We start from the raw sequence: 22,762 nt of genomic DNA, 5'->3' as shown, positions 1-22,762 counted from the left end.
TCCATGGCTCATGTTGCCATGGGAGCGGGGATGGCCGGGGTTGGGGGGCATCACAGGAACCATGCCTGTTGAATTCCAAGGGCCGTGCTGAGCCAACCATGTCCCTCACTGGCCCTGGGATACCTTGCCCTGCCCCTTACTGGATGATGTAGCAGAACTGGTGATCCTCCCCCCATGGGAGAGCTGACACCAGCACTCCCGATGCCCCATCCCTCACCATATGCGTGGGAGAGCTGGCCCCTGATGGCATGGGCCTAGAAGAGTTGTCTCTGTCCCTCATCTGAGGGGGTGATCCCAATGGTCCAGACTGACCAGCTCAACTACCACCCAGACCCACATCCTGGACCTTGGGTTGGCCCACCCTAGCAACTGCCCTGTCTTTGACCTGCTGGAGTGCACAAAGGGACTGGGTTCTGCAGAATGGTAACCACAGAATCTCTACCACTTGGGGCAACAAGAGGATATCCAAGAGGAGTTTCAGTTGAGGGCCCAGCCCAATGATAGTGGTATACCAGAAACCAGAGGCCTTGAACCAGACTAATGACTCACTAGAATGAACATTTGGGGCTGATTGGAAAAAGGGGTAAATTGTCTAATACACCAAAGCTCTCAATTCCACTAGGATGAATGAAGAAGTGTTGGAAAGATGGAGGAGTGGGGTGTTTTGTTTTTAATTAATTTGGGGGGCATACTGCAGGGGTAAGGGGTAGATATGGAGGGATTGGGAGGTGAATGGGATTGGGGTGCATGATGTGAAATTTCCAAGGACTTGATAAAGAATTTTGCTTAAAATAAAAAAGAATATAGTTTCATACCTTATTATAGTTTAAATCTTAAAAAATAACAATTATACAAATAACTTGTGCATGTCACTGAATGCCTTCAGCACAGCTGTCTGTTGCCTGGCACTGTGTGGATCTGACCACTGAGTACCTCGGGACCCTTTACCTGTCTCCATACACTGGCTTTGCTCAATAGAGAGTGTCGGGTCCCTTTTTAAGTGTCCAAGTAAATATATAATTTCTAGGCCAGAGCCAGCAGGGGTACTTACTCTCAGCTCATTTTTCAAGAGATGACTTATACCATTATCTTTTTAAAGGTACTTTAAATATAATAATAAATAAATATATATTTATTTATATAATTTATATTTATATAATAAATAAATAAATATAATAATAAAATAAAATAGATTTGCATCTGCAAAAAAATGATGAGAAAGAAAGAATTAAAAAAGTAATACAATATGCATATTATTTACACAATAAAATCCATGGCACTTTCAATTTTTATATTTTTTGATCGTCTACACTTTTGATTATTTTGTTATAAACCTCAATTTTATAATAGTTTCACTAGAGATAAGAAAGAAAAGACATCCCTTCTGGCACATTTGGTTAAAATTTGTTACGTGTTATCAAAATATTAGCGAGGTCATCAGACACTCACCACCCATGATTTGTAATGTCTACACATTTTTAGTTTGTACGTAATGTCTACATGTTGCCAAGGCTTAAAAAATTTCTGCCCAATTTCTTTGATAAAATGAACAACACTTCAGGACATTCGGCTAGCTCTTGTGACATGATTAACATCAAGCACTCTGAATTGAGGCTTTATAAACTGTTCCATTAGTTGGTGCTCTCCTGGGGAGGGCTCCCAGACTGAATAAAAAGAGAGGGAGTTGAGTAAGCATTCATCATTGCTCTCTGCCATGGGACTGTGGTTGCCACGTGACCAGCTGCTCCTGCTCCTGTGGCTGCCCTTACCTTGTGTCTCCGAGAAGTGTGAGTCAAAGTAATCCTTTCATCCCTTAAGTTGCTGTGGTCAGTATCCTGTCACACCCACAAGACAAGCAACTATTCCAATAGTTATTGGCAGCCAAATTCCTAGTAGAATTGAGAGCTTTGGTGTATTACATTTAACAGATTAGGAAGAAAACCATTTGAAAACGCCTATCTGTATAGATTCAATGTATGATTTGGGGTGTTAGAGCAGTGAGTTTAGTATCTCACTCTGGAAAGTTCTTATGGCTTTAAGAGCGTGCTTGAATGTTCTATGCTTAATTGATTCACCTATATGATTGAGATAGCAACAGCTTACCAAACCCCACGCAATCTAACAGTGTGGCCCTATTTGTATTATTTCCTAGCTGGAGTCTGTCAGTAGCATGCACACGGATAACTTAAAATTGTCCTATATTCAAATTGAATATGACAAAGAAAAAGAGTGAACGATCAGGAGCCATGTCCCGCAAAGTGATATCCCAAATAAAGTTCTTAGTGAAGGGTTCTAACTAAACAAAGGAGTAAATGGCTTCTTCCCCGCTTACACTACGTACAGACAAATATAGTCCATGTTCTTGGAGACACCAGCAGTGGGTGGAAACCTGGAGGGCACCACACACGAAATTGAAGACAGAGGTTCCAAGTGTAACAGGTTGGGCGTTGAGTATCTGCCTGGGTTATGCACTAATTCAGCATGCTGCAGACACTTTTTGTAACTATATTCCTTACTATACGATACCTCAATGTTAGAAAATCAGCGTTTCAAGTGTTGATTTTTGAGTTACTCATTTATATCCAAGGAAACACGGGCCAGTTGCCTCACAAATATGAAAAGAATTCCTTGGAAGACTGATTTCATGAATTTAGAAGAAGCAATCCCCTCCTTACCACCCCTCAACATGACAATATCAGGCAAGTTTCTTTACTGTGCCTGGGTGTTGGTCCTGAAAACACTGCCTAACTGAAGTTCCTTCCCTAAATTATTTTTAAAAGAGCTGTCATAGCTTTCTGTTCTGTGGTTATGAAATCCAGAGGCGATCTACCAGCCCCTGCTTCTCACATTCCGAGAAACCTGAACTTGTTTCCAAGGACAACAATCTGGCATTTACAAGAACAATCCAGCAGGTCACAGGCAGGGCGCAGTAAGCGCTGGGATCAAACGCCCACACTGCTAGACTTGTGGTCTACCCTTTTAGTTTACTTTGCAGAAGTTGCTGGGGGGCGGAGCATCTAGTGATCCTGATTTCCTAAACCGATTTTCAACTTCCTTTTGAGGCAAGTCTGTCCCTGCAGTAACCACAGTTCTTAGCAGGGGAGAACTGGATGGTGCTGTACTTCTCTGCGTCCCAGAAAGATCCAAACCATGAGACTATCAGCAAGAGTTATTTGGCTTGTATTATGGACTGTTTGTGTAGCAGAAGGTAAGCTTAAAACAGATAGCCTTTCTCTCTTCTGGCGGAGCCGCATTATACAACATTTGCAGATATTTCTCATAGCAATCACTCAAATGAAGGCTAGAAAATGGGAAGTAATTCCTGGTCTGTAGCTTAATGGCTTTTGGTGGTAAGTTTAAAAACTGCAAGCAGTTCATTTGGCTGCCATAATTGATGGTTCATCCTAAAGTAAAACTCCAGACAGAACTTAAAACGTGTTTGTGTGATCCATAATTCGGCAGAGTCATTTAACTTGTAGTTAACGCATAATACAAACCCCTGCCTTTGCATGAGTATCCCTGAAATACTTCACGTAAAACTAGTAAAAAAAAAATGTAAATATTTATACTCAATGAAAATTTTTACAAGTGTTTTAGGGAGTGGATTTATTTCAGGCATAAATTCTAACACTTCCTAAAAACATCACTTAGAACTGATACTGCCATGGCTTTAAAAGGTTTGTACATAAGAACTGCATGTATGGGAATAAAAAGATTATAAAATTTGACACATAATCTGCATATAATATTTGTGAGATCTGATTTATTTCGTTTCTTTTTTCCCTGTGAGTATGTAGGGAACATATCGCTTGTGGAAGGCATTTGTGGACTGAGTAATGTGATTATTGGCACTCTTCCCCCTTGTCAGTAACAGAAGCTCTGACTCCATCATTCAGTTCAATTCTTCCAAAATTGTTCACTTTATCCAAGGAAGGGGTTTGCTTTCCTAGTTCATGATAGGTAACTAGTGAAGTGATAAACACTCAATTAACTTTTCTTTTTGTTCTGTTTTCTTTTTTTTTAAATAGGGTGTCACTACAGCCTAATTTGTCCTTGAACTCACTGTAGTCCTCCTGTGTCATGCTGAGGTTATAGGTGTGAGCGACAGCCATACCTGACTTAGCATTTGCTGTATTATCTAGTGAATAACATAATGTTAATCATTTCCCCAGACGTTTCACTTAGCCAACACTTTGCTATTTGAGCTTTCGCTGCAGCCTCTACTCACTGGGAAATATTAACAAGCCAGCTCTAACTGGATACTTACCAATCCAGATAAGAAAGGCAGACATGGTTTCTCAGTCATATCTTTTGGTAGAATCCTAAAAAATATTTATGTTTGTTTAATATACTTTTTGAAAGAGTGAACTTTTTCGTCTATATTTTCTAATACTATGGTTTGAATTTTAGCTTATAAGTCTTATATTCAGATACCTTGTAGACTAAGGCAGTCATTTCCTTATATATGAAAATATGAGTATTATTAAGATGAAATATGATTATATCAGCCAGGAGTTCTAAAGCAGTGTTGATATTATTAAATGTAACTCAAACTTTTCTTTTTTCATAAGTCAATGCTTTTGATTTATTTTAATGTTCTACTTTCATAATGCTTGCTGAGAGATTTTTAAAGATATATATTGGGAAAGAAAGATCTATTTTATTTCTAGCTAATTTTTAAACATTAAATGATACAAGTGAAATTAAGCTATTTACATAACTACAAAGTGAAATTTTCAATATTAAAAGGAAGTGCCATGGAGTTTACATGATAATTTAATGTTAATGATTTAAAATTCTCACTTATATCATGGATTCCAGTTGGTTTTCCTGTTACTGTTGGATTTGAATTTTCATTGGTATATATTCAAATGTGGTGCCAGTTCTTGCTGATGAGTTGGGCAGATGCACCATACACATTACCATTTCAAGGGCTGTACAGTCAGAGATGAAGCGGGAGTTTAGTATTTAAAGCATTATGTGGGGTAACCTCATAATATCCACAAAGTGCCTGTAATGCAAGAACAGATATGAGAAGTTCCACGGATTTTCAGTGGACACAGAGCTCCCTCCTCATTGTTAGCTTGGTTAGTAGCCTGTGTCTGTCTCAAATGTAAACAATTTGAACAGACTATCCACTTAACAGGAATTTCACCCTGCAGGATAGCTTGGATCAATTAAAAATAGTTACATATGCACTTCAATATTTGCTTCTGTTTCTATTCCCCACATCAGACACTGGGTAGTGGGCTGATTAAAAAATGGTTGTGAAATACTATCGTAATAGACTTTCCTAAGCCGGGAAGAAAAATGCAAGCATTTCATAAATCTTTTCTGCTCCGATAGAGATCAACATTCTTCCAAAAACCAATGCTAACTAGCAGGTGAGCTGGACACGTTAATGAAGTCTCTGGCCACAGAATCTGGCTACTTGAGTTAAAGCCACAGGACCCACCTGGTGAAAGGAAGAAAAACACCTCCTCAGACCATGCTCCAGTTTCCACGTGCAGGCATGGCAACTGGATATTACATGTGCCCATATTTAAAAAAAAAAAAACAAAAAACAACTTTAAGAAAAAAATTAAAAAGGAAGCACTATGAGCCCAGCTTTGCTTTTGTCTTCCCTTTTCCATGTGTCAAGGGCTTCCTAATACCTTTTTAGTGCAATGCCTGCCTGCGTTCACACCCCTAGCTGCTAGGAACAGTAAATGCTGCTTCTTGCAAAATCACACACTGTTCAGAATTGGGTCAGATTTACAGGACAACCTGTAACGTGAAAGTTCCTCAATCAAGCTGTGTAATTTCAGTTCTGGGGAATGGATTATACCCAAGCTTTCCAAGCGCACATTTTACTCTCACAATTGGATATTGTATGAAATTAGGCCGCAGCCCAGAATTGCTGAAATGAACCAATTAAACCTGTGCTGAAACACAACCAAATAACCACTGTGTGCTTTCTGGGGAGATAAGTGTTCTTTAATCCTGGAGGTTTAAAGGACAAAAAAAAAAATGTCCTTTCAGGCTTAGAGATTTTAATCATAGAATAGAGAATTCGTTTAATTCTATATTATGTTGTTTTAAGTGTAAGGTGTTTTCAAACTTAGTTCAACTCTGATGTGGAAAAATTGATGTTATATATATTAATTATGAATTAATAACAGTTACTCTTTGGGGAGCTGAAGGAAAAGTTATTTATGCTTTTATTTCAAATGCAACGATATAATGTCAAAAAGTCAAATGATATGATGTAAAATATTTCTGCCTTTTCTTAAGAGAAAGAATTTATATGGAAAGTACTCTTACTTTTTCCTGCACTCTATGTCCAAAGTCAAAGGCAACTTATAGTGTAGGGTTCACCACATCTTAACTGAAAACCACATCTGCCACTAGCCTTAGCCATATTGAATACCAAAGTTTCCTGTGCCCCAAGTGACTCAGTGAAGAAGGACGAAACAAGTTACAATACAGAAGTGTTACATGTATCACAGAGTGGGTATCATGGCATGCAGTATTGTATGCACAGAGTTCTGTCACTGGTATCACAGCTGTGCTTTCTAACTTCACCTTACTTCAATTCTTTGAGAGAGAGTCTCACCTTATGGCCCAAACTGGCCTTGAACTCCTGGTCTTCCAGCCTCAGCCTCCCAAGCACTGGAATTCAACACCAAGAGCCACCTGCTCAGGTTTTCTATTAACCTCTCTCAACTAAATTCACAGGGATAGCTGGTCCTTCCTTATAAGAATGGGAAAAAAAATTCTTCTAAATGTCAGATGGTCAAAAGCCTTCTGAATGAGCAATCAACAATTTCCCTTTCCAAGAGAAAAAAAATTCGTTAAAAGAGAAAAGACCAGCCTTTAAAACTTACATGAGAGTAACATTACACAGACTGAACAGGTTGTATTTACTAATATATATGTATATACATATGTGCAGGTAATAACAATTATGAAAATAAGAGGCCATGAATTTGAAAAAGAGCAAGGAGGGGTATGTAGGAGGTTTGGGAGGGGCAAAAGGAAATGGGGGAAATGATGTAATTATATACTAATTAAAAGAAATAATAGTAAAAAAGAAATAGGAATTTCTGTAGTAAATTAAAAAATAATTTGGATTTACATGGTAAAAATATGTGTCTGCACACAAACTGCCGTGGTTTAGTTTACACATGAAACCAATCTTAGCATCCTGCCTTTATGTCCTTTATCACATCAAAGGTTTGTAAACCTATCATAGGATAAGCCAGGACTTACATGTATGCACCTTGTAAACATTTCTTCTATTTCAAATTATAATGGATAGTTGGATTTACTGCTGCAGTCTCAACTACAAGTATCATAATAGTTTCAAAGCCGGAAGAAGACAACTTAAAAGTTCTGAAGTCACTCATCCTTGGTATTTGTTTGGCCTTCTTGTTTAGGTCAAAAGAGAAAGAATTCACAACTACAACCAAAGCACAAATTGCAAATTAGATATTCCCCTTCCACTTGCAAAGTCATCACTTTATAACCACGCAAACAGCACAAGCCATATTGCAGTTGTTCTCTTTCTCATCTGCAAAAAAACAAATTAGGAAATTAATAGGAAAAATGGATGAATCTAGACTCAGAGACGAACACTGCAGTTCCCTTTCATATTTGTATCCTAGTTTTTAGTGCATATACTTAATAATTATTTGTTTAATTATATATGTACATTTGTGGGTGTGAATTTTGCAGAGAACATGGAACTAGAAGTGGAAAAAGTACTGTGGAGGAAAGGGCAATGAAAACACATGACATGAACGCTGAAAGAACACTGGTAGGCAAGCACAGCAGGGGAGGGAGATGGGGAAGAAGGATCAGAGAGAATAAAATAAAACTACTTTGAAAAGCCTTAAGAAGAGCACACCTTTAATCCTAGTACTAGGGAGGCAGAAGCAGGTGGATCTCTGTGAGGTCAAGGCCAACCTGATCTACAAAGTGAGTTCCAGGACAGCCAGGTCTACATAGAAAATCCCTGTCTGGCGGGGGTGGAGGGGTGCGAAGTCATAATAAAATATAACCCTTTGCATACTAATTTAAAAGCAAAATTAATAAATAAATAATTAGGATGGGTCAGGAGAGAGCGAGGATGACATTTGGCTAGAGATATTTTTTTCTGTTTTAGTTTTAGGCTGTTTCTCTAAAACAGAGTCGGACCACACAGCACCAGCTGGCCTCAGCTCACCGTCGTCCCTGCCCAGCATGCTGAGATTACAAGCACGCAGCCTCCTGCAGGCAGGAGGTTTTGAACTCTGCAGAGGAGTTAGTCAGATGATGGCAAAGAGGAGGCTAACGGATGGGGAAAACAACAGTTATACAGAAAGAAATAAAGAGGTTCTGTAAAATGAGCTCCTCCCCACACATCCAAGTAAAGTCGCCGTAACTTCTCCAAGAATTAGGGGTAGAATTTCAAAAGGAGTCATTTTCCTCTTTGTTTTAATCCTAATCCTCAGGATCCCACTGATAACCCTCAGTTTTGGTGCTGCTGAACTTTCAGATTTGTTGTTGTTGTTGTTGTTGTTGGGTTTTTTTGTTTGTTTGTTTGTTTGTTTGTTTTTACTCTATCCTGTGGCTAAGTTCCTTTTTGAGGCAGCCATTCAAGCCTAAGGAAAACCATCCAATATATACTAACAGTTTATTTTAAAAAGACAACAATGTGCTTGGAACCATATTTTGTGTGAGGAGACCACAGTCCAGGCAGTGCCTGTGGTGGTATTGTGTCCCCCAATATATTGTGCACCCTGATAAACTTATTTGGGGTCAGAGAACAGAAGAGCCACTAGATAGACATAGAGGCCAGAAAATGGAGACACACATGCCTTTAATCCTATCACTCACTCGGGAGGCAGAGATCCATCTGACTCTCTGTGACTTCAAGGCCACACTGGAAACAGAACCAGGCATGGTGGCACACACCTTTAATCCCAGGACTCGAGATCTCATGTCTTTGCTTGGGAAAGACACACGCCTTTAATCCCAGGAAGTGATAGCAGGAAGCAGAAAGGTATATAAGGCATGAGGACCAGGAACTTTGGTCTTTTTTAGCTTTTAGGTTTTTTGAGCAGTTCAGCTGAGATCCATTTGAGTGAGGACTCAGTAGCTTTCAGTCTGAGAAAACAAGATCAGCTGAGGGTTGGCGAGGTGAGGTTGGATGTAGCTTGTTCTGCTTCTCTGATCTTTTAGCGATCACTCCAATACCTGGCTCCAGTTATTTCATTTATAAGACTGGTTAGCAATTCGTGTTACAAGTGTGGATTGAGAGGATTTCAAGCTGCCTCCTCACAATCACACAAACACCAGCTGCTCCCCACACTGATTTCTTCGAGGTTTCACCATGGGCCCTTAATTTTCTATGCTTTCCTCAAGGGTAACATTTTTACAAATAAACGACATAATCGTCCCTGTATATTTTAGAAGTAGAAATTAATTTTTTCAGATGGTTGTTAAGTGTCATTTGGACTTAAAATTTTTGTAGTTTGTTTTTTAAAGTACTTTATTGAAACTGATATTTTTCTTGATTCAAAAAATTACAAATTCTATATTCTTGCACTATTTGTTAATTCTCTGAATATTTTAATTAATTAAAACCTCTGTGGCTCACATATATCCATAAAATTAATATTCATTTATATCAAGAGGAAGGCATAAAGGAAATTTAATGAAAGTATCTATTTTTGATATTTCCATCTTATTCATTTGCTTTGTTTTTTCTAAGGAACTTGTAGTTTTTAATTATAGTATATTCTACCATCTGTTAAGAGGCAATATTTTAAAAATGATACCTCTTATTCTTTTCTAACATCATTTTAGAAGCTCTGGTAAATTAACAAAGAGGTTATCTCTGTCTTTAATATACCAAAAGTGTGGGTACGAGTGATACATTTCACAAAATAAGTAAATTTATTAAGATTTATTTTACTTCTGCAAGAACATTTCAAATAATAATTAAGAGACATATTGGCATTAGAAATAAGGAATTGCATCTGGTTTGTGTGTTAGTACTAGCTCCTTAAAATTTGAATATGAAAAAAACTGGAGAATCATGTTTACTAAAATATCAGATGTTTGCTTTTAACTTTAAAAAATTATACATTTATCTCCCTCAAGTTAAAGTAAAAAGACTCCTGTTTTCAGATAGTCAAACCTATACACAGTCATTCCTTTTCTGAAAATCATTTGAAATTGGCAAATACAGCCAAATAAACAGAAAATCAACACAGGAAGTTTTAGAAACCAACATTAACTGTCAATTATGTTACTGCAAACACATAGAATCAGATTTTATTTGTCAGAATCTGAATAAATATGTAGATACAAGAAAGGTGAGTTTACTCATTTACCTTGAGCTAGAAGCAGAAGGCTTGCTTCTTTACCGAAGCTTTAAGTTAAATTATCCCTCTGAAAATCTTTTTATCCTTTTGTAAGTATTACTGTGGTCCCTGTTTAATAAGCACCTGCCCTGTTTTGCTAACAATTTCCATCTATTTCAAGCAAATGTGCTGTTGTACATTTATGTTGACCGATCGACTACATGAATGAAAAGAACTTGTTACAATCTACTTAGAACTTTTGAGAATATATTTCAGGGGAACTTGAGAAATCCTGTTTGTCACCATCTTAAGACATGCTTAACTTATTGTAGAAATACAGTGAATTATTACTATTTTAGCTATAACATGAGTTACTGGTGCATATTATATTGAAAATTTAAACAAAGACAAACAGCACATGCATTTGAAGGGAGAAGATCTGAGCAGCAACTGAAAGCAGAAAGATTATTCATTTTCAGAGTGCTCACATTTTGAAGTGCCAGGTTTTTTGCTATGGTGGTAGTGGGGTATTAGCACCATCTAGTGTACAAAAGACTTAATTACTGAAATGATGAAAAATCAAATTTATTACACAAGTTTACTAAGACAAATGTTCTAAAAATTAGGAAAATACTCAAAGGAAATATGTGTACCTGAAAGTCTAAATAAGTCTATAAAATATATTGGTCCTTTTATTTCATCACATGTTGTATAATGACATCTTATAGATACAAGTTATAGGTGGGATATGTCTCAGGTTATTCTCTTGCCCTTAAAAGATATAGTTTAGAACAGAGTGGCAAATTGTTATGAAATCAAGAAGTAAAAGGCATCTGGCAAGTAAAATAATTTTAAAGATATTGTAGATAAAAAGCACTAGAATCTGCCATTTAAGAACCAACATGTTGGATTTTATTAATACAATCATTTAAATATCAGGGTATTTATTATAAAAGCAAGCAGCGGGCAATATTAAAAACAATTCTATTCCATAGCACTAATATTCCATAGCCATAATTCCAGCACTTGGGAAAATAATAAATAGCAAAAGGATGGGTACATGGAAGGATGTAGGCATAGCTATTGTAGTAAAAAGTTAAATGTGGGCACTAGATGTTTGCTGTATTGGCTTTCACTATAAATTCAAATTTTCCTATATATCTGAAATTTTCTGTTAAAAATGTAAATAAAATGTTTCTCCTATGAAACTCAATATGAAAACACAGCACCTCTAATTTATTTATTTATTTCATGGTTAAAAAACATGAGCTAGTGTGTCTGCAAAACTTAAGCCCAGTTTCAGTTCTTCTGCTTTCAGATACCTTGAGAAAGTTACTAGATGTTTAAATTTCCACACCCTTAAGTAATAAGATGATGATAATTAAAAATAAATAAATACAATCAAGAGGCACAAATTACTTATTAATTTTCTGCCCATTCTTTTTATATACTACCCTTAGTTAATCTATTGAAAAGTAAAGAGAATACAACACATGCAAATTTTGTTAATTTTATATATTTAAAACATGTAACACATACTAATGAATAAACTATAAACATAGTATATTACTAATTATTATTCATTCACACCAAGAAACAGAGAATTTCCAGCACCCCAGAAGATCCCTGTTTATCTCCTCCAAATGGAACAAGTTATCTTCAATGCTATAATTATAGTTTTGATCTTATTGTTTCACAGCGTGTGTATGCCTACATATATCCAATGTTGTTCTTAAACTTTATATTGATATTAATAGTCCTAGAATTGATACAACATTGTTGTTTTGCATTCATTATTAGGATACCTTTCCATGTATTTTGTGGCATTGATGCAATATTTACCACATGCCTGTATCATAAATGTTTATTAATTCAACTGTTGAGGTTGTACCTTCTAACTTTGAATATTAGCCATATTGTCATAATCTTTTCCACAAATGAAATTGGATTCACATGCACATGCATTTCTTAGATATACTTTCAGTGATACAATTGCTGACCAATAGACAATTGTTGTGGACATTGTATTTGTTCTGTCTCCAAACCACTATGTTGAAACTGAGATGGGTCTTAGGGATGTAATTAAGTTTAGATGAGGTCAGGAGAGTGGAGTCCTCAAAAAGAAATCAGCATCTTTAAAATAAGAGAAAGAGGTTTTATGCATCTAAACCTGTCTCTGTCTGTCCATTGTTATTTGACTCTCTGCTCCCCCAATCCCACCCTCAACTTCCCAACTATTATGTGAGAATAAAGGGAAAATATACTCATCTGGGAACAAAGAACATTCCTTGTTAGGAATACATTGTGTTTAAGCTTCCCAATCTGTGGACTTTTTGTCCTATCAGCCCTCATTGACTAAGACAGAAACACACATTTTCAGTTTCAGTGTGAGTTATGGCCTCTGCCCCCTTTTCTGTTCCCTTTTTTGACATGATAGCTCCAACTTCCATCACATTAGTAGTTCTTTTCTTTTTTAAAAAAAAATTTTATTCTTTACATACATTACATCCCAACTGCAATTTCCCTTACCTCCATGTCTCCCAGTCCCCCCACTCCAATTCCTTATAGCTCCCCTATCCCCTAGATCCATATCTCCTCCATTTCCCTTAAAAAAAAAAAATTAAAATAGCAGGCCTTCCAGGGATATCAACTGCACATGGCATAACAAATTAAATACAAATTACAATAAGACTAGGCACAAATCCTCATATCAGGACTGGACAAGGTGACCCAGTAAGAGGGAAAAGGTCCCAAGCATAGGCAAAGGTGTCAGAGATATCCCCAACTCCTGCTGTTAGGGGTCCCACAAGAACACCAAGCTACACAACCATAACATATATCCGGAGGACCTATGTCAGACCCATACAGGCTCCCCAATTGGCGGTTCAGTCTCTGTGAGCCCCCATGCTTCATGATCAGTTTTTAATCTTTCACTTTCCCCCAAATGTTGAGCTTTTAAAATTTGTCTTTGTTGACAATACCACTTGTTTTTACATTTAACGATTATTATGTCTATGTAAATAGGTATGTCAAATATTGGTTTGTTTGTATTGTAGATTGTAAAGGTCCTCCTCCAAAACAAAATACAGAAATTCTGACAGGTTCTTGGCCTGACGAACCATATGAAGAAGGTGTTCAGGCCACCTACAAATGCCGCCCTGGATATCGAACACTTGGGACTATTGTTAGAGTATGCAAGAATGGAGAATGGGTGGCTTCTAACCCATCCAGGATATGTCGGAGTAAGTACATCATGTTTAAGAAACTTAAGAAAACTTTTACTTTTGAATGTACTACATGTTTTATGTTGTAACACTATAAAGTTACATCACTATGGTAACTAAAAAATAGAACATCATTTTAAAATTTAGTAATTCTACAAAATTAAAAATGGAAGTAGGCACTTAGCTTCAACTATAAAATATCCTTTGCTGTTTGCAGTTTTCCTTCTAATCAATGATATCCAAATGTGCTTGCTCTCTGGACTCCTACATAAGGTGTGGTCCATGGACTGTTGATTAATACTGAATCTTCTTTTTTTAATTTTAGAAAAGCCATGTGGGCATCCTGGAGATACACCCTTTGGGTCCTTTAGGCTGGCAGTTGGAACTGGGTTTGAGTTTGGTGCAAAGGTTGTTTATACCTGTAATGACGGGTATGTTGTCAATATTAAAAGGCTTATCATTGAAATTATATGTAAGATGTCTACAAGTTTGTACTTTAATGAGACTGAATTTTACTATTAACATTAAAAAAAAACATAAAGCTATCATGTGAGTAATTTTATTTGAATGCCATGCTGTCTTTACAATATTGAAAAGTTAAGTGAGTTAGGATTAATCTGGCATAGTATTGAAATAAGGGAGTGTTAAGTCAGTACACATAAAAGTTAAGTGTTCAGCTGATAAATCCTACTACGTTCTACTATTTGCACAATATTATGTGAAATGGGACAATTTTATATATTAGGGACAATAGGAATTGTGAAAACAACTATGTTATATGGTAGCCCTGTTGAAAAGACTTTTATAGTATTTAAAGAAAGCAAGAGGTTTTTTTAATTTTAACTTTTTAAATTAAATTAATTTATTTATTTTACATACCAACCACAGTTTTCCCTCCATCCTCTCCTCTGTTCCCACCTCGCCCGATCCACTCCTCAGAAAGGGTAAGGCCTCCCATGGGAGTCAACAAAGCATAGCATATCAAGCTGAGGCAGGACCAAGCTCCTCCCCCACTGCATCAAGGCTGAGCAAGGTATCCCACCATAGATAATAGGTTCCAAAAAGCCACCTCTTGACCACCAGATTCTGGTCCCACTACTGGGGCCCAAAAATAGACCAAGAAAGCAAGACTTTTACTTATGAATAAAAATTCTATCACCTGAATGCTATTGTTAAAACTTAGTAGTATGCAAATTACTTTTATTATATGGGACTCAAAAGCTAATTTTTCAGAATCATTGACTCTGACCAGCTACTGGGTCTCAAGTTGATGTCATCACTGAGTCCTCAGCTCTTCATTTTCTATCAGTTTTCCTCATTGCCACAGGTTATTTTTAAAAGTTCATTTGGGAAAATTAGGAACTTTATAATATTATTCTAAATAAGTATAAATAAAATTAAACATTGTGAAGGGAATCTTTTTGTTGCCCTTTATTTCCTAATTTGAGGTAATGAACTATAACAGTTTAAACTTTTTAGGCTTTGGAATTAGCTCTAAAGCATTCCCAAACTCAAGTACTCAATGTTCATAAACTATAACCTCATTCCTATCCCTTCTCTGACAAAAGTGAAAACTTCTCAGCATCGTGGGATAGGCAGGGGAAATCAATATGACCCACATTTGAAGCCCTTCAAAAAAAATCCTGAGATCCTGCAAGTACCCACTAGGAACTCATTTCTCATGTAGCTTCTCCTTGTTCACAACCTAAAGAAGAGTTTGTAAACTCATTTTTATCTCAATTTGCATTCATCACCACACACCTTATTGCACACAGCCAACACGGATTGCCTTGGCATGAGTTTTTCAGGCTGTTCCACTGTTCATCTCTGAATTATTTCATCCCAGGCTAGCCTCCCTGATTTGGGTTTCACCCTTGTCCTGAAAAGGAGAATCAAAACTCATAAGCTTTCTTCATTTGAATCCCTAAGTCTCAGAACTTAATATTTACAATTTGGTGAAGAAATGAGCTGAATATTTTCCTCTGACTCTGGCTATCTTGTACTTTTTGTTATCTCTTTCAATATATATATATATATATATATATATATATATATACACACACACACATACATACATACATACATACATAAAGAGTAAACACTGATAGAACCCCATTATGTCAGGAACTTTGTATATTGAGCTTCCATCACCAACAGAAATCTGTTGGAGAAATTACTGACACCTATCAATGAGAGTCCTCACACCATGTAGGATCAGTAGGTAAAAATAGTTCACGTTAATTTAAATTTTAATGAAGAATGTTTTATCTATCTTGAGGAACACATGTTTGTTTGTTTGTTTGTTTGTTTGTTTGTTTTAACCCAGAAGTAAAGCTAAGGATGGAGTAGGCTTATTGCATCCCTGTTTTTTTGCTCACCTTTTTTAGTCTTATAGCTCTGTCTTTATTTTCTCTGCTGGGTATAGGTTTAGTTACATATTATTTAGCAGAATGATTCCTATGAGCTATCTTTTTTATTTTTGTCCTACATGTGGGTGATTTTGAGATGACATTGCAAAAAGTTTTTTTCTGTATGGAAAACAATTTTCTCCTCCTCTCCCCTCCCTCCATGAACATAGGTTCAGGAAAGTTTTGTGTGGAATTTTACAGAATGTCTGAAGGAGCATGGCGTAACAGGTTGGTCTCTGCTATGGATGGAAAATCTTTACTGGAAACTTTGCTTTTTCTGTTGGAAGAGGACACATTTTGCCTCATAAGGGAGCTAGAGTATCACATTTATAGTCTATTATTACATCTCCTCCACAGCAAGTATCCAGTAAACCTTTAATTCCAAGCTCCTTGACTAAGTTATTCTGCTGAAGTGGTTTTTTTTTTTTCCTATAAAGAATTAGGAGCAAGATGAGAATAATATAAAAAAGAGAAAATTTTTCTTTTCCTTAAAAATCTCTTACTGGAGGACATCCATGACAGTAAAGAGCTTAAAAGTACATAAGAATACATGATGTCTCAACACAACTTTGTTTTGTTTGTGTTTTTAGGTATCAACTCTTAGGTGAGATTGATTATCGTGAATGTGATGCAGATGGGTGGACCAATAATGTTCCATTATGTGAAGGTAAATAAAAAGCTGTTTGACAAGAATAACTAAACACCTAAAGTAGATAAGATTTTTCCACATTTTATAGAAAAATATTCTTGAAGTTTACATTTGAGTATATCTTATTCATAATATTTTATAGTTTCTAGTATAAAACAGAACATAGCTGTTTTGATATAGTATTATTTTGTATTTCTATGTACTAAGTACACTAAGTCTAGAGGGTGGTAAATTTCTCAGGGCTAGTGTAGATTCTTTGGGGATCATGGATTTGACCCTCGGCACACAAAGGTCATCAATAAAACTCAAAACTATCTAAAAACATTAAAAAATACAAACAGAGATTGATAGGATTTTATGACCAATCTGATTATTAGAAATACCAAAGCCAAATTTTCTTTCATTTTTAGGTTTTGAAAAATTAATAATACATACACACATCCCAACTTAATAAAGGTCAGAATTTGAAAGCTATATTCATGAAGAATGTCTCCCCTAATAGCCATGCAGTTACAGGGATATACGTAGGCCACCACTGTGGTAGAGAATGTGATTGAAACATCTATTAACAGTATGCTGCTGTGAAGGTTTTTCCACATTCTTAACTTTAGCCAAAAGAAAAGAAAGAAAGAAAAAAGGCAAGAATTAAGAAAGAACTCTCTATTCTTATACCTCTTGCTCATATGTTCTGCAAACAGCAAGAATGAGTGAATAGAGGTCTTGTTTGTGAGTTTGGGGAAAACAGTCCAAATCTCTAGTCACTATGGAAATATTAAAGGCCCATTCAAACGCTATGTCCTATTTCCGTGGTATGAAATAAGGGAGAGAAGGAGGAGCAGGTCGGGGGTGGAAGGAGAGAGAGAAAGAGAATGTGATCACACTGGACAATCTCATGCCTGGAGAAATGCAGACTTTTCAGATAAGGAAATGAGAAGTGATTCCAGGGAACACTGACATCATAATTACATGAGATGCTTGTTTAAAATTGAGCTTTGGGACTACCAAATGGCCTGTCGAATCGGTATCTTTGGCTGGGAAGACAGGGAAACACACCCCGAGGACGTCTATTCCATCCAAAGTTTCTTCAGGCAACATAAACTTTGAGCACCTTCATGACAGATAAATTTTAAGGAAAATAAAAAAATGAACCCCAAGGTGGAAAGGAAAAGTAAGGACAAATTCTCTATCAGAAGAAATATCTTAAAATTCATTACGTTTAAATCTTTTTTTTTCTTTAAGATTTTTTTTAATTCATTTTACATGCCAACCATAGATCACCCTTCTTCCCAGTACCCCCAGCCTTCCCCCCAAACCCTCTAAACCCCAAACTCCCACCACCAGTTCCCTCCTCTAAAAGGATAAAGCCTCCCATGGAGAGTCAGCAAAGCCTGGTACATTTAGTTGAGGCATGACCAAGCCCCTCCCCACTGTATCAAGGTTGAGCAAGGCATCCCACCATAGGTAATGGGCTCCAAAAAGCTAGCTCCTGCACCAGGCATAGATCCTGATCCCACTGTTGGAGCCCCTCAAACAGACTAAGCTACACAACTGTCTCCCGTGTGCAGAGAGCCTAGTCTGATCCCATGCAGGATCCACAGCTGTTGGCATAAAGGTCATGAATTCCCACAAGCTTGGTTCAGTTGTCTCTGTAGATTTCCCCATCATGATCTTGACCCCCATTGCTAATATAATCCCTCTTCCCTCTCTTTTACTGGATTCCCAGAGCTCAGCCTGGTGCTTGGCTGTGGATCTCTGCATCTGCTTCTCTCAGTTACTGGATGAAGGCTCTATGATGACAGTGAGGGTAGTCACCAATCTGATTACCAGAGTAGGCCAGTTCAGTCACCCTCTCCACTATTGCAGTAGTCTAAGCTGGGGTTAGCCTTGTAGATTCCTGGGAACTTCCCTAGCACCAGGTTTCTTCCTAACTCCGTAATGTCTCCCTTTATCAAGATGTCTCTTTCATTGCTCTCCAACTCTGTCCCTTCACCAGCTTGACCATCCCATTCCCTCATGTTCTCATCCCCCTTCACCTCCCTTTTATTGCTGCCCCACTCCCCAGTTCCCAGTTTACTGATGGAAATCTCATCTATTTCCCCTTTCCATAGCAATGAATGTGTCCCTCTTAGGGTCCTCTTTGTTAGCTAGCTTCTCTGTAGCTTTAGGTTGTAGTCTGGTTAGCCTTTGCTTTACATCTAGTATTGACTTATGAGTGAGTACATAACATACCATGTTTGTCATTCTGAGTTTGGGTTACCTTACTCAGGATGATATTTTCTAGTTTCATTCATTTGCCTGCAGATTACATGATGTCATTGGTTTTTTTGTTGTTGTTGTTTTGTTTTAGTTTTTTGTTTGTTGTTGTTGTTTTGTTTTGTTTTGTTTTGTTATTGTTGTTTTTGTTTTGTTTTGTTTTTCAAGGTAGGGTTTCTCTGAGTAGCTTTGCACCTTTCCTGGAACTCACTTGGTAGCCCAGGCTGGACTCGAACTCACAGAGATCCTCCTGGCTCTGCCTCCCGAGTGCTGGGATTAAAGGCATGAGCCACCACCCCCCGATGATGTCATTGTTTTTTACAGCTGCATAATACTCCATTATGTATATATGCCACATTTTCTTTATCCATTTTTCCATTGTGGGGCATCTAGGTTATTTCTAGGTTCTGGCTACTATGAATATTGCTGCTATGAACATAGTTTAGCAAGTGCTCTTGTGGTATGATTGAGCATTCCTTAGGTATATTCCCAAGAGTGGTATCATTGGGTCATGAGACAGATTGATTCCCCATTTTCTGAGAAGTCACCATACTAATTTCCAAAATGGCTGTACAAGTTTTCACTCCCATCAACAGTGAAGGATTGTTCCCCTTGCTCCACATCATCTCCAACATAAGCTGTCCTTGATGTTTTTGATCTTAGCCATTTTGACAGGTGTAAGATGATATTTCAGAGTTGTTTTGATTTGCATTTTCCTGATGACTGAGGATGTTGAGCAATTCCTTAAATGCCTGTTGGCCATTGAACATACCTCTGTTAAGAATTCTCTGTTTAGATCTGTACTCCATTTTTTAATTGGATTATTTTGGTATTTTGATGTCTAGTTTCTTGAGTTCTTTATATATTTTGGAGATCAGTCCTCTGTCAGATGTAGTGTTGATGAAGATCTTTTCCCATTCGATAAACTGCCATTTTGTATTATTTACTGTGCCCTTTGCCTTACAGAAGCTTCTCAATTTCAGGAGGTGCCATTTATTAATTGTTGCTCTTAGTGTCTGTGCTACTGGTGTTATATTTAGGAAGTAGTCTCCTGTGTCAATACATTCAAGACTACTTCCTACTTTCTCTTCTATCAGGTTCAGTGTAACTGGATTTATGTTGAGATCTCTGATCCATTTAGGTGCCTCCAGAAGTTCAGTTATTGTACAGGATTGCATTATCTGTCCTGGGTTTTTTTTCCATATGAAGTTGAGTATTGTTCTTTCCAGGTCTGTGAAGTTTTGTGTTGGGATTTTGATGGGGATATCATTGAATCTATAGGTTGCTTTTGGTAAGATTGCCATTTTTATTATGTTTAGTCTACCTATCCATGAGCATTGGAGATCTTTCCATTTTCTGATATCTTCTTCAATTTCTTTTTTCAGAGACTTAAAGTTCTTGTCGTATAGGTCTTTTACTTTTTGGTTAGAGTTACCCCAAGGTATTTTATATTATTTGTGGCTATTGTAAAGGGTGATTTTATTGTTGTTGTTGTTGTTTCTTTCTCAGTCCATTTATTATTTGTATATAGGAGGGCTACTGATTTTTTTAACTTAATTTTGTATCCCACCTCATTACTGAAGGCGTTTATCAGCTGTAGGAGTTCCCTGGTAGAATTTTTGGGGTCACTTGTGTATAGTATAATATTGTCTACAAATAGCAAAAGTTTGACTTCTTCCTTTCCAGTTTGTATCCCCTTGATCTCTTTTTGTTGTCTTACTACTCTAGCTAGAACTTCGAGTACTATAATGAATAGATAAGGGGAGAGTAGACAGCCTTGTCTTGTTCCTGATTTTAGTGGAATTGCTTTGAGGTTTCTCTCCATTTAATTTGATGTTGGTTGTTAGCTTGCTGTAAATTGTCTTTATTATGTTTAGGTATGTTCCTTGTATTCCTGATCTCTCCAGGACTTTTTATCATGAAGGGGTGTTGGATTTTGTCAAAGGTTTTTCAGCATCTAATGAGATAATCATGTGGTTTTTTTTCTTTCAGTTTGTTTATATGGTGTATTACACTGACAGATTTTTGTATGTTGAACCTTCCCTCCATCTCTGGGATGAAGCCTACTTGGTCATGTTGAATGATTTTTTTGATGTGTTCTTGGATTCAGTTTGCCAGTATTTTTTCATCAACATTCATGAGGTAGATTGGTCTGAAATTCTCTTTCTTTGTTGCATCTTTGTGTGGTTTGGGTATCAGGGTATCTGTAGCTTCATAGAGTTTGGCAATGTTCCTTCTGTTTCTATTGTGTGGAACAATTTGAGGAATATTGGTATTAGCTCCTTTTGAAATACTGCTAGAATTCTATGCTGAAAGCATCTGGCATTGGGCTTTTTTGTTTGGGAGATTTTTAATGACTGCTTCTATTTCCTTAGGGGTTAAAGGTCTATTTAAATTGTTTATCTGGTCTTGGTTTAATTTGGATATGTGGTACCTATCCAGAAAATTTCTTTTAGATTTCCTTTTCTAATTTTGTGGAGTACAGGTTTTTGAAGTATGACCTGATAATTCTATGGATTTCCTCAGTGTCTGTTGTTATGTCTCACTTTCGTCACTTATTTTGTTAATTTGAATATTCTCTCTCTGCCTTTTGGTTAGTTTGGATAAAGATTTGTCTATTTTGTTGATCTTCCCAAAGAACCAACTATTTGTTTCATTGATTCTTTGTATTGTTATATTTGTTTCTATTTTATTGATTTCAACCCTCAATTTGATTATTTCCTGGTGTCTATTCCTCCTGGGTGAGTTTGCTTCATTTTCTTCTAGAGCTTTCAGGTGTGCTGTTAAGTGGCTAGTATGAGATTTCTCCAACTTCTTTATGTAGGCATTCAGTGCTATGAACTTTCCTCTTAGTACTGCTTTCATAGTATCCCATTAGCTTGGGTATGTTGTACACTCATTTTAATTGAATTCTAGGAAATGGTTAATTTCTTTCTTATTTCTTCCTTGACCTGGTAGTGATTCAGTTGAGCATTATTCAGTTTCCATGAGTTTGTAGGTGTTCTATAATTTGTGTTGTTTTGAACTCTAACTTTAAGCCATGGTGATCCAATAAAGTACAGGGGATTATTACAATTTTTTTTTGTATCTGTTGAGATTTGCTTTGTGACTGAGTATGTGGTCAATTTTAGACAAGTTTCCATGGGATGCCGAGAAAAAAGTTATGTTCTTTTGTTTTGGGTGGAATGTTTTGTAGATATCTGTTAAGTCCATTTGAGTCATAACATCCGTTAGTTTCCTTATTTCTCTGTTAAGTTTCTATCTGGCAGACCTGTCCATTGGCGAGAGTGGGGTGTTGAAGTCTCCCACTATTATTATGTGGGGTTTGATGTGCAATTTAAACCTTAGTAATGTTTCTTTTACAAATCTTGGTGCCCTTGTATTTGGGGCATAAATGTTCACAATTGAGACTTCAACTTGATGGATTTTTCCTGTGATGCATATGAAATGTCCTTTTAGATCTATTTACATTAATTTTAGTTTGAAGTCTATTTTGTTAGATGTTAGGATAGCTACACCAGCTTGCCTCTTAAGTCCATTTGATTGGAAAGTCCTTTCCCAACCCTTTACTCTGAGGTAGTGTCTGTCTTTGAAGTTGAGTTGTGTTTCTTGTATGCAGCAGAACGATGGATCCTGTTTTCATATCCATTCTGTTAGCCTGTGTCTTTTTATAGGTGAATTGAATCCATTGATATTAAGGAATATTAATGACCAGTGATTGTTAATTCCTGTTATGTTTTGGTGATAGTGTGTGTGTGTGTGTGTGTGTGTGTGTGTGTGTGTGTGTGTGTGTGTGTGTGTTTTCTTTGGGATTTGCTGCTGTGGTATTATCTATTGCCTGTGTTTTTGTGAGTACATCTAACTTCCTTAGGTTGGAGTTTTTTGTTTTTTGTTTTT

At 36.8% G+C, this 22,762-nt stretch overlaps 1 protein-coding gene across 2 annotated transcripts in view; it reads left to right on the top strand.

The window, feature by feature from the left end:
• The first annotated feature begins 3,017 nt into the window (after nucleotides 1–3,017).
• The window catches only part of Cfh (complement factor H), an 81,131-nt gene continuing 61,386 nt past the window's right edge, over nucleotides 3,018–22,762 (top strand). The window contains exons 1-4 of one of the 2 annotated variants that reach the window (XM_052737108.1): nucleotides 3,018–3,208; nucleotides 13,388–13,573; nucleotides 13,881–13,986; nucleotides 16,554–16,630. In XM_052737108.1, coding sequence (XP_052593068.1) covers nucleotides 3,151–3,208; nucleotides 13,388–13,573; nucleotides 13,881–13,986; nucleotides 16,554–16,630 — 427 coding nt within the window. In that variant the 5' untranslated portion in view covers nucleotides 3,018–3,150. The remainder of the gene's footprint in view (nucleotides 3,209–13,387; nucleotides 13,574–13,880; nucleotides 13,987–16,553; nucleotides 16,631–22,762) is intronic. The other variant, XM_052737106.1, reaches the window with a different exon arrangement.

Source organism: Peromyscus californicus, unplaced genomic scaffold (assembly GCF_007827085.1).
Source record: "Peromyscus californicus insignis strain IS unplaced genomic scaffold, ASM782708v3 Scaffold_14__1_contigs__length_90479793_seg_2, whole genome shotgun sequence".
Classification (NCBI taxonomy): Eukaryota; Metazoa; Chordata; class Mammalia; order Rodentia; family Cricetidae; genus Peromyscus; species Peromyscus californicus.
The sequence above is the reverse complement of the archived record's forward strand: the minus strand, read 5'-3'. Positions and strand labels throughout refer to the sequence as shown.